This window comes from Cuculus canorus, chromosome 7 (assembly GCF_017976375.1).
Source record: "Cuculus canorus isolate bCucCan1 chromosome 7, bCucCan1.pri, whole genome shotgun sequence".
Taxonomy (NCBI): domain Eukaryota; kingdom Metazoa; phylum Chordata; class Aves; order Cuculiformes; family Cuculidae; genus Cuculus; species Cuculus canorus.
The window spans coordinates 23,082,318-23,094,541 of record NC_071407.1 but is presented as its reverse complement, the minus strand read 5'-3'; the positions used below and the strand labels follow the sequence as shown (position 1 = coordinate 23,094,541).

The 12,224-nt window shown below is 38.6% G+C and overlaps 1 protein-coding gene across 1 annotated transcript in view; it reads right to left on the bottom strand.

Moving 5' to 3' along the window:
* LRMDA (leucine rich melanocyte differentiation associated) overlaps positions 1-12,224 on the bottom strand; it is a 602,786-nt gene that overhangs the window by 265,432 nt on the left and 325,130 nt on the right. The window contains exon 3 of the mRNA XM_054071217.1: positions 8,053-8,179. Coding sequence (XP_053927192.1) covers positions 8,053-8,179 — 127 coding nt within the window. The remainder of the gene's footprint in view (positions 1-8,052; positions 8,180-12,224) is intronic.

Genomic DNA, 12,224 nt, shown 5'->3' with positions numbered 1-12,224 from the left:
ACATTTTATACATAAAGCTTTAAAGTCTTGTAAAGCATAATTTTTTTCATTAAAATAGCCTTATATTTTGGTGTTCATGAGGCTTTTTAACTTAACTATATTCCTGAGAACATAAGTAATGATGATGCATATTCAATACTATAAACTATTAAAATATAGAAGCAAAATATTTTATATACAAGCAAAAAAGGTTAAACTATTTTTTAACCACTGCAATACTGGAAATGACAGCTTATGTTTAAGCATAACAATGACATTCACCATTTGCACCCTGCAATGACCACATAAAGTGAATTATTTTGTTGAAATATGGTGTGACAGTCTTTAAGTCTACATTCCTTATTTATTTCAATGTCCATGCAAAGTAAAAGGCATGATTCTCAAAAAGGATGCTACTCATTTGAGTGTAACAAGGTTTCAAGTTTTAAAAATTTACTGACTTAGACAACAGCAAAGATTATACAAAATCTTTAAAGGGCATTTCATTGCTTTCGTTTTATCCACTCCTGCTGTTAGAGACTAACTATTGTTTTAAATCCTCAGTTCACTTGTGCTGCCATTATTTATACTTGATTTATGTGTTTGTGTTATCTCTGTTATTTTTAGATGATGGAATTTACCTTATTTCTTCACCTCAATATCTTAAAGGGCAACAGAAGCAACACAGAATGGGAAGAGCAGCTTCATTGTTAAAAATGTGGCCTTTCCTTCTGTAAGGTTGAAATTGCATTTTATTTCCAAACACACATGAAGATCGTGCTGACAACTCCTAATTTTAATGTATTAAAATCAATGTATCTACAGTCAGTTATGTCCCATAAGGTCTGGAGAATCATACTCAAATATTTACATGTGAGAGAAAAATGAGTTCTATGAATTAATTAAAATGTAAAACTGTTAATTTTTTATTTGGCAAAGCCCCATGCTGGAATGCTATATGGTAGTAAGTAAGCAACTAGACCCTATGAAAAATTCTCTTTGTTAGCCAGAATGAATTTCCAATCAAAATTTGGTGCTCATATTTCTCATATCTGGACCTCAAGCTCATACATCAACTTCTTCATGACTCGCTCAGGAAATATGTGGCTGTGATGGGAAGGTCACAAACTCTTTTTCCACGCATATTCCAGTGAAAGGCTTTTACAAAATTTCCAAAGACTGTTAAGACAAGTGTTTGAAGCCGGCACCCTCCCTCAGCCATGAGAAACTCTTCATTGCTTGCTTAAGTTGCTAAAAGTTTTCTGGGGAGAAATAGTTAAATATTACAGAATACAGCTATTTCCATATCGGCAATCACACACAGGGGTGTCAATATCGTGAGGCTTAGGTTGGATCTGGCCATTTCCTATTAAATAAAAAAAAAAAATAAAAAAATAAAAAAAAACCCACAACCCAAACTTTTTGCTTCTTCTATGGAGTGAATACACAGAACTTTTGCCGGTCACTTCAGTAGAATTTTTTTCTGGGGTAGAAGCTTTTCTCCCAAACAATTTCCTGAATGTGAAGTATGACATGGATTCCAACTCCCTTCTGATCATGCCAAACGTATTTAGATATGTAATGAGGAAAGCAGTGTCAGCCCAGAACACAAGTGTAAGAACTTCACTCAAATCCTCTAGAAAGCAAAAGGGAGAGACAACACATTCACCAAGTGTTTTGCATAAATAACCGTAGTTTATAATCTGCGTCTCAAAGATCTATATCTCCCCAAATTTGAAAATACCTGTCTAGATTCTAAAATCTCACAGCTAAACCCTGAGCATTGGTTTTAGATGCAGAAATATTGCCCTAACAATTATCTCGGGCAGGGATGACTGAGAATCACCCAAAGACCTCTTACCATGCAGTTACACGTGAGACTCACCAGATCCTTTCTCAGTTATCAATTATTCATCTTCCTCTACAGAAATGGATATTTAACATCCTGGCACTACTTCAGTTTTGGCCCATCCACCTGCCATCAGTTATTCTTTACAAAGCATCTAGGGAAAAATAAACGATATCCTGTTCCAGTTCTCAGGATTGTTTCTCAGAGATGAGTCATTCTAGTGCTAGTCACGACCATGGCCCCTTACAAAGATGAGATCCATATTATTCAAGACTACTAGCAAAGAAGGACTGGTGTGATTCAAACTTAAATTGTCCCCAGGGAATATCACTTTTGAACAAGGTCAAAGTTGTAAACTCTGCCTGGATAATATAATGCCACTTAGTTTAGGCAATTGTAGGGGAACCTCAGAAACAGCTGTTTGGATACTAATCTGTGTCTTGTGACAGCCAGCACAATAAAAAGACCATTCAGTTATACTTCTGAGAGAATGTGTGGATTCACACAGGAACTACTGGATGATATCTCATGTGTTCCACTATTCCAGACCTCCATATTCTCAAGAGTCTCTTCAGCTGTGTCCTTTCACTTGTCCCTCCAGCATGTTTCCAGGGCACAGGCACAGCATGAATCCTTTATAGAGAGTAATACAAATGCCCAGCTGCTTTAAGTACTGAGGACCTATGTTGTTCAACCTCAAACTCCATACTACTTCTCTTACCGATATTCTTGCTACAACTATATTCATAGTAGTTCTTCAGGGACAACCACTGGCCAAACCTATGCAGAAACACAATCCTTGCTAACAGTGGCTAAATTAAATTTCTCTATATAGCACTATGTATAAATGCTATGATAAGATATAACTGTCCAAATAAACTAACCTATACATATTTCCTTAATTATTATTTGCATATAGGTTGAAGCATGCAAGAAAATCTGGAGTTTCTTTCTGTAGCCTTCTCCCCTGCCAGCAAGTTTTTTTGCCCCTAGTCACACACTCAAATGCATTGACTTTACAAGAAAAGTAACAGTAACTTTTTCTCCCCCTCAATGTTTTACGACTCACTCCATCATTTTCTTCCAAAAAGTTTGTACTTAGTCTTTTCAAATTTTTAGCCATCCCACTTTCCCCAAAAAGTTGCAGGAGAGCATTTTGTGTTAATGGTCTTCTGTGATTACAGCTTTTGGAAGTTCTTAGAAGCAAAAAGACAAAGTAAGTAGCAATCAGCTGTACATTCAAAATATTTCTAGAAATACATTCACAGAGAACTATCAGAAATACCAAACAGAAGTCCAGACTGCCTCATAGAAAGAAACAAAACTGTCATTCCAAAGTCTTCTGCCAACTAACCATCTGTCATGCAGGTGCTGCAATAAACCTAACATTAAAACAGCTGGATAGCACATCACCCACAGTCATAAATGAGGGAGGTACCTATATTTATTCCCATTTGAAACATTTGCTTCAATTAAATTTATCACAAACAAGTAGAAGCAATCACAAGCTACTCCACAGGCAAATAGCCTTGAAGCTGAAGTTACCAATTCTCCTTTGAATGCAGTGTGAAAAGATCTTTGCCACCTGAACGCTTTTCCATTAGAATGTGCTAGGTCTTCAAGGTTGGATAACCACAGAAATAGCTTGCAATATGCACGTATACGTCTTCTCCTCTGTGTGCAATGGGATGACACAGACTCATTTGTATGCCACGTTCTGGCCTCAACCCTATCGGGAAGGGACATCGTGCCTTGAGATAAGGCCTTGTTCACTGACTTTAAAACCATTTTGCTCAAGAAAGAAAAGGTGAGGCACAGGTGGTAATTAACTAAGTCCATACATCTCACAGAGAGCTTCATGAATACTTAGAAAATAAATCCCATTCTGCCTACTGGAGCGGCATTATTCATTTTCTCTGTGTAGCTGGGGTTGCCAGTGCTTTTAAGGGCATTTCAGAGAGCCTATGTTTCCAAGATGGCAGATTTAAAGACCAGAATTCAATCTTGTTAGGTATACAAACTGGAGAAAAAGGATAAATGTTTCTATTCTTGCAAGCAAATTAGGTTTTCAGTTTCTCTAGAGAGGTCCATCCTGAAACTACACGTCCCTTCTACCAAAGTTTGGGCTTGCTTGGGTTTCTGGTTTTTTTTAAACACTCTTCTGCCCAATTGTTGCCAAAGGTTCCCAAGGTTACATGAAGTCAAATAAGAATAAATCAGCAGCTCACCATTTTTTTAAAAAGCTCTGACATCTCTAGTTGAAACTCTCCAAGCACTGCTGTAGAAAAGGATAAGCAATCTCCTAGAATGAAGACTGCCTCAATCTGCCACACATGTTTAGCATTAGGCATTTCCATCACTTCGTTTTTACTTCAGGTACATTTCATTCTAGAAGAAAGATTTTTTTGCCTATCAGGTACTGCGGTTCTCTAACCAGCCAGACTTAGATTTAGCCCAATCTGCAGTTGTGGCATGGAGAGCTCAGAAGGCTGAGCAGAAAAGCAAAATAAGTTATGATCTACAGTCTGGGGGTTAAACAAATGAGACTTCTGCGAAGATAGATTGTTCCAGAAGTACTTATTGGTCCATTCTTCAGTTGAGGTACTCGTTCCACACTGTTTTCAAAGACTCAAGAATATATAATGCTTATATCTGAACCACCATGATAACTCCCTCTTGCCACCATTATAGGCATCCTGCAAGGTTATAGTTCCTTTATTCTGATGGGTGAAATGTTTTGGTTTTCCTCTAAACCATTCAAAATCTAGATTTTGACCTAGATTCAAAGTCCATGCTCTACATCTACATTCAATACCTTTATTCTAAATCAATTTCGGTATCAGTTCTTCAAGAAGCATACAGAACATATCTTAAATAGGTGACCAGCTCGCTGGACTACATAAAGAAACAGGGCTTTGACTTCAGAGAACCACAGATCTGGGTCATTGTCGGACTTGTCTGTTCTGAAGTGAGGCAGTGAACACCATCTAATTTTCAGCATACAGGTGTATATATTTGACAAACTGCTGCCCCTTTAAGTAGATTTAACAAATACTAAAAAGATTGAAATGCAAAGGAAATTGAAATGCCCATAGTAGGTAGTCACACCATAACACCAGTCATGATCAGCATAGTGAAAAGCCATGAAATCTCACACTGTTACACCCCACCCAGAGGAATAAATCTATTTAGAAGTTTCCTGACTGGTTCTTAGTATCTACTGAACACACTTCAAAGGAAAATTGATGTTTCCCATTACAAGGACATGTGACTGCAGTCACAAGTCCTCCTCCAAAACCAGCATCCTATCTAGCACCCATCCATCTGATTCTGAACTACCTTCTGGCATCCATCATGTCTGATAGAGAACTTAAGATGATGTTTCCCAAAGTAAATCAGACTTACGTAAAAACAAACATACTACAGACATGAAAAAAGCACATTAGAGGCATGTAATCCAATACTACACAAAGTTTATAACTGTCCATTATGCATTTGAAGTAGCCTTCCAGTACTTAAAGGAGGCTGACAGAAAAGGTGGGGAGGGGCTCTTGATCAGGGACAGGAGGAGGCAGAATACTTCTAATGGCTTACACATTATAGAAAAATTGAGTTGTAGTAATAGGAAACTGGTTTTTAAACAGTATATCTTAATTTGCTTCTTCCAATTCTACTAGAAAAACTGGCAGTTGCCTAACTGTAACTGAAATACACAATCACCATCTGAGAAGAAAATACCAGCTGATTCTTCTAAGTATTAACTTGATTGAGAGATAAGCTTTCACATTTGCGCAGTGTACCCAGACATGTTAGGAAGGGCCAAATGTTATTTACACACACACTGCCACACAATAAGTGAACCACATAAAAGGAGTAGAAAATTCTTATCAGAACTATCAAAACAGGATCTGGATCAAAATGAAGCCACAATAATAGGAGAGAAAGAGCAAAGAGTACAGCAATATTAAGAACTATCCAGGAAAGCTCTCACGTGATTTTTAACATTTACCTGTGATTCCACTTTCTACAGGGGTCAGTTTGGCTTTTTGTTTGTTTTCACCTCACCATATGTATATATTGATTTATTCAAGGTAAAATTCCTACAACTGAAGTTTTGTTTCCGATCAGTATTATTTGCTCACTTCTGGCCTTTCTTTCTGTAGTGCTACTGTAACATACTAAACTATCTTTACTATAATTAAAATACATTATTCTATTAGATGTACATTTTTATTTGAACTATTTTACATAGAATTCAACAGAAATCGTTCATTAGAAGAAGTTGATTCACATTCAAGAGAGAACACTTTCAACTCAGGTACCCAGACCGAAGAGAGGAATCTGAAAGGTCTCTGTGCCTCTAAGGATTGTTGTATCTTCCTATGAGATCACTGCTCCCTAGGGCTATAAATGTTAATGATGGACAGTAGTTATGTTTTCTTCCCTGGGCAGTTTGTATACATTAGGCATTTTACAAACATTTCTGCAACTCCTCTGTTGACAGCACACTAGAAAATGTATACGTTATTTCTATAACCCCGGTAGCTCAACACTCTTGGAGCTCTAACGTCATAGTTTTAAGATGGAATTTAAAAAATCCCAGGATAGATCAAATCCTTCTTCTCATGTTATCACTGAGAGCTTACTTGCTTGACAATGCTATTTTAAGTATGTCTGTGAGACCAGCAGAAAGTCTTCAAAGAATATTACTGGCAGGATAATTCTTTCCCCTCTGATTTTGTTCACTGTGTTCTTATCCAATACCCCTGGCCCTCTTGCTGGCAAGGGCAAAGCTCCACCTTGGCACCCCCACAGAGGACGAATATACTCACACGTTTGGAGTCCTTACGGCCACATTTACATTTCGTGCTTGGTACAAGGAGATGCACTGCATCAGACGTACCGCCACAAAAATGTTCTTGCACATTCTTCGAAGTGTCCCTAAGTTCAGATTTTCCAGGAAACAGTAAACCCAGTTGCTCAAATCCAGCCCACAGAATCCTGGCATTAACCAGAAATCTAGCCAAATACCTCGTACAGTAACGACAGTTAGGACTCAAGGGAGGCCCTTGGCACATCTCCAGGGCCCCAAGAACAAAAGTAACTCTGCTGATTTTTATTTATTTATAGAGTCAAAAATAATTGCAGAAATCATACAATCTGCAGTTATTTTTATTCCCCTCAGTAGGAGGATTCTGCTTTAGTAGGAGGTAAATTGCTCTCTGTTTACACTGCCTGTAACAAAAGCCTGTAGTTGAGTAGCTTTGTCCTCCTGCAGCAATTGTAAGGAGAAGGCTTTCCTGGTCTGTGTTCTGCAGGCTTCAGTTGGCCTTTGGGCCACAATGTGGTCACCCTTCACGTTTGTGAAACCAAAGATTATGCATCTTCAAACCTCCAGAAGGGTGAAAATTATTTCATAATCAAGTCCACGCCTCTCCCTTGCAGATAATTTGTTTTTACAGACTGTCCTCTGTAAGCCTACAAACTGGAGGCTCCAATTCAGCAGCGCACCCAGGCAAACGCTAAAATATGTATTTATAATATTTATTTATTCTGAATAAACTAAAGCAGGTACTAACTTTGGGCATACAGAGAAGTGCTTGATTGGTTATCAATGAACTTAACCATCCATCTAAATACTTTAATGTATTAAGACCTTGATTTGTACAGCATTTCATACGCATTTCTATAGAGTTGGAACACAGAATATAACAAGTTGCTTTTACAGCTGCTGCTGCATGGCACGTACCAAATTTTGCTTACTGCCAACTTCATTTAAACAGGGAAAGGTATTGCATTTCTTGTTTTTGTTTTGTTTGTTTCATTTTATTTTACTTTAATGTTTTCAGAGCTATATAAAGCATAAAAACTCCACAGTGTTTCACTGTGCTCTCTATTCCACTAGAGGTCAGCCTGCAACAGAACCCCAAGCAAACCCAGGCACTGCTGCACACTGGTAGCACTGACATTATTTTCTTTCTCTATTTTATCTATTAGAAAGATTTCTTCAGAGCCATAACTTAGATCTCTCACTAAAATGGAGCAACAGGAAGATATAATGGTGCATTTCATTTATGAATGACCTATAATAAATTACTATGAAGTATTCCAGGTGCCAAACGAGAGAATGCTTTGTCTGCACATGAACTATATTTCACATACTTTAATTTGGCTGACACGTAAAACTCATTTGACATTTTGCAGGTATTTCTTTGAAAGGATATTTGGTTCTTGTTGAGCGTTAAGGTATGGAGGTGGGGTAACCTGGGTAACAGAAGGTCATTTCCGAGTAGATTGTTGTCCAAGATCAGCTCTTCCAAGTAAGTGAATGTTTTCAGTCCTTCTAGTGACCTGCAAACGACAGAGGCAACAGGAAAAATGATACTCCACTAAATCAGGGAGGCCATTATGAGCTGAAATAAATATTTTAACCTTCCCTTTCAGGAGTGGGAATAGTTTTGGTTTGGGCCTGTCAGAAGAGTGAATGACAAGCATTAGTGGCAAGGGGAGTGCTGGCACTGCAACACATCCTTCACATGCTGGCAGGATGAAGGATGGGGGTCACTTAGTGAGTAGCCAGGATTCAAAACAAAAGGCTTCAGATATGGGGCCTGCAGGATGAATTTGTCAATGTCTTGTGCCTTCAGGCACCCAGCCTCGCCTGACCCTAACCTCCATTCCCAAGATAAATAACTCTGTCACAGTTCACCTTCATTCCCTGGACACAAATTTAAGTTGTCATCCATCATTTCTGCCAAGAAATATCATACCCTGCTAACAATAATAAATACAACTTCAAGTATCATTTCTTAGCAGTTACCTTACATGCAATAATAGGAAATGGAGAAGGGATTTTTTTTTTTCTTTTTATTAACCACTTAATTTGCCTTGAGTCCCCACAAACAAAATAAAACACTCTCTACAAAATAAAATGCAGAATTACTCCAGACAGAAAAGGCATTTGCTTTCTTTTCAGGACTTACTGTCCTGATGTCAAGCCACAGGTCAGACTGCAGAGAGTAGCTTTAAAAGGGAGCATTTCACAACATGGAAGTGCAGCTGATGCCTTGTAAACGAACAAGATTCTGGAGGTATTCATCCCTCTGATAGCAAAGTGCAGGGGAAAAAATCCTAAAAGGAACACTTTGGTCCCTTGTTAAAGCATCTATTCCAAACTTGAATCTTAATGCTTACACATTCCATCAGAAAAAAAAAAGAAACTCACACATTAATCAACTAAGACACATGGTATACGGAGCATACGCACAGACACGCATTCACAGCTCATTCACCTACCAGACACCTAAAGGTATGCTGAGATTGCATGACTTGACAGCTGATCTACTATGCCTACCAGTGGGAAGATCATCACTGTACCTCCTGGCTGTTTTATAAAATGTGATGAATAAGGGAGATACAGTCTATGCTATTTATTCAGTTTCCAATGACATTTATACTGAGGGGATTTCCTCACCCTCCCCTCAGTTTTTGGCAAAGATCACAATACAGCCAAGGTCCCTGTTAGAGAGCTCTACAGGAGCAAAACATAAATATAAATAGTAAGTATATGGGTTTTGACTTTGACAATTTAGCATTCACATGTCCAACAAAAACAAGATACTGCTTTTACAGATACCACTTACTGATCACTTATAAATCACCATCAACGGGTTCAAAGAACCAAATTAAATTAAGTCTGTGACCTTTACACTGGGTACTGTACGAATACTCCAGTAACATTTGCACATCACTGAAACAGGGTATTTCAGTCCAAGGACTCCAAAGAACTCAAAGTCTTTGACTTGGCATTCTGAAAGGGAGGTACAACTATTACTAATGCCATTTCGCTGAAGAAAATTTGCCATGCCTACACCCTACAGAATGCCTCTATTGTTGCAATGCACTGAGAATACCATTTCTCAAACTGAAAGAACAAAGGCTGCAGTTATAAACATTATACCAAAACAATCACAGTAACACTCACACTTTTTGCACTTGTGGAAAGACTTGATTCAGGCTAGTAAACTGTCAGGAGCTGCATTAAAACTGCCTGTTTCAAAGGGTTGCAACAAACTTGGTTTTGACAAAGTCAAGATCAAAAGAGTGGTCAGTTAACCTTTCAGACAGTGCTTTCCCCCAAAGAAACTTTTAAAGGCAAAATAACCCAGTGGAAGTAGCAGTGAGTTTACCAAGCTGTTATGAGTTTTCATTTCAGTTTATTTGACAAACCTAGTTTAGTAAATTCCCCTTAAATACTCTTAATTATATAAATAGTGGATTATTTCCAAACCTCACATTTCAATGCAAGACTTGGACTTGCCAAAGGAGTTCAGAGCAGGCCACCTCCTTGTCAACACCACAGAGCCTTATGGGATGTTAATGGGTCCTTTGTGAAAAAAAAACATTGCTGGGGCTCTGGTCAGTGTCAGCAGCAAAATACACATTGTTCCTGAGTTATGTTATGCAAATACAATACTCTTATCATGAGAATCAGCAAGTGGTTGGCAACTGGCAAGGAGAAGAAAGCACACATCCAAAACTGCTGCAGGGGAGGCATAAAACAAAATGACAAGCCATGAAGTGGGACAAAAGGCCCTGAAACACTAGAGGGAGTTGCCTATTGAAACAGCCTTTCTTTCGCAAGCCTAGGCTGAACACAAGGGTACTAGCTTCAGAGATAGGCAGGGAAAATAGTGCGCAAATCTCCTTACACCTGTCTGGTTTTGATAATTTTTGCCATGTAATGTTATTAGCTGCTCAGTTAAAAAGGAGCCGTGTTACACAGGGGGTTGCTTATTAATTGTTGTTTGCATGTCATCAGAGCAGTGTGCACTTGGTGATTTAATCACCTAAATTCAGAGCCCGGGCAGATGGGAGGGGCTGACACAGTGCATAGAGAGGAGGGAGCCATTAACATAAATTTACATCCATATGTTATCTTGCTAATCGCAGAAATTTTTTTTTTTTCATGTCAGCCAGAAAAAAAAAAATCTACCACCAAAACAAAATTAGTAAGAGAGTTAGTCAGGAAACAAAAGAAGAAAAAAAAGTGTTTGCCAACATTCAGTGATCCTAACTACTAAATTCAAGGCAACAATTTCTATCATCACAATACATAAGCACTATTGTCCAGCACTTGTACTCCACCATTTAAAAGTTAAGTACAATCCACACTATAGCTTTTATGGGGAAAACTTCTGCAAGTCCCATAACTACTACATGCCTCAGTTTCCCACTCGCATATGAGGGATAAGAAAGGAGAGTGAGAAAGAGAGAAAGAGAGAGAGAGAGTGTCTGTGTGTGTGTGTGTGTGTGTGCGCGTGCGTAGGGTTTTTATATACACATCTCTATATATAGAAAGCTTTTTAGAGACGCTGGGGTAGAAGCCAGTACCAAATAGTTCATTCTTACTTTTACTGAGGGTGAGATAGTTATAATAATGTACTTCAAGTATTTCTTAATGAGCCTGTTACAAAATAGGAGAGGATTATGTGTATATATGCAGCATAGCAAGAGGCACACAAACACCCTAAAACAGATGGGTATAGAAAGAGGGAAATCCCCCAAGAAAGAAAACTGGTCTAAAATTAAACCTGCACTGTTTTCTCAAAGCGTGCAGCAGAAAAACTGTCTCTCTGTGTTGGTGTACTAACACAAACATACAACCTCACCCCCACAATCCAACCAGCACTGGAGGGGCAGTGACAAGCAGTTGTTTCCCATAGCTTCAAAGGGCTAATAAACATCACTAAGGTGTCTTGCAGGTTGCTTTTCCCTGCTGCAATGACATGAAAGCTGCCCATTATCTCACCCACAGGTACCATCTCAGTTACCTCATGGCAGGGCTCACACTCTGCTCCCAGAGGAGGCCAAGTGCTGCCAAGAGATTTCCATTGCAATTTCCAAAGTCACATCAAACCGACAAAACATCACAACGTATTCAGCGCCGCCTCATTCAAACAGAAAAAACTTTAAGTTTCCACTGTAATTAACCCTATCCTCGTTAAGATAATTATGATCAAGCTCCCTGTCACAGCTAATATCCCAGCATCATTGCCTATGGCTCACGCTTTGCCCTCATTAGCTTACAAAAACACTGCGCTAACCAGGAAACCGACTCCCTCTGCAAAGCGATTTAAGATGTTCTGTAAGCAGACAGTAAATAATCTTTTGGAATACAAAGGTCTAAGAAATGTCATTTTATCCAAGTCCTTTGGCTAATCAGTATGATTTCTTCCAGCTTTCTTGTCCATAATTCATTCACAGTTTGTAACAAAGTTTTAATCATAAAGGAATGTCAGGGCAGGGATTTTTTTTCTCTACGCGTATGCATGGCAATTGTCAACTACACTATTTCACACAGTTCCTCTGGACTGACGGGGATTTAGTTACGGTG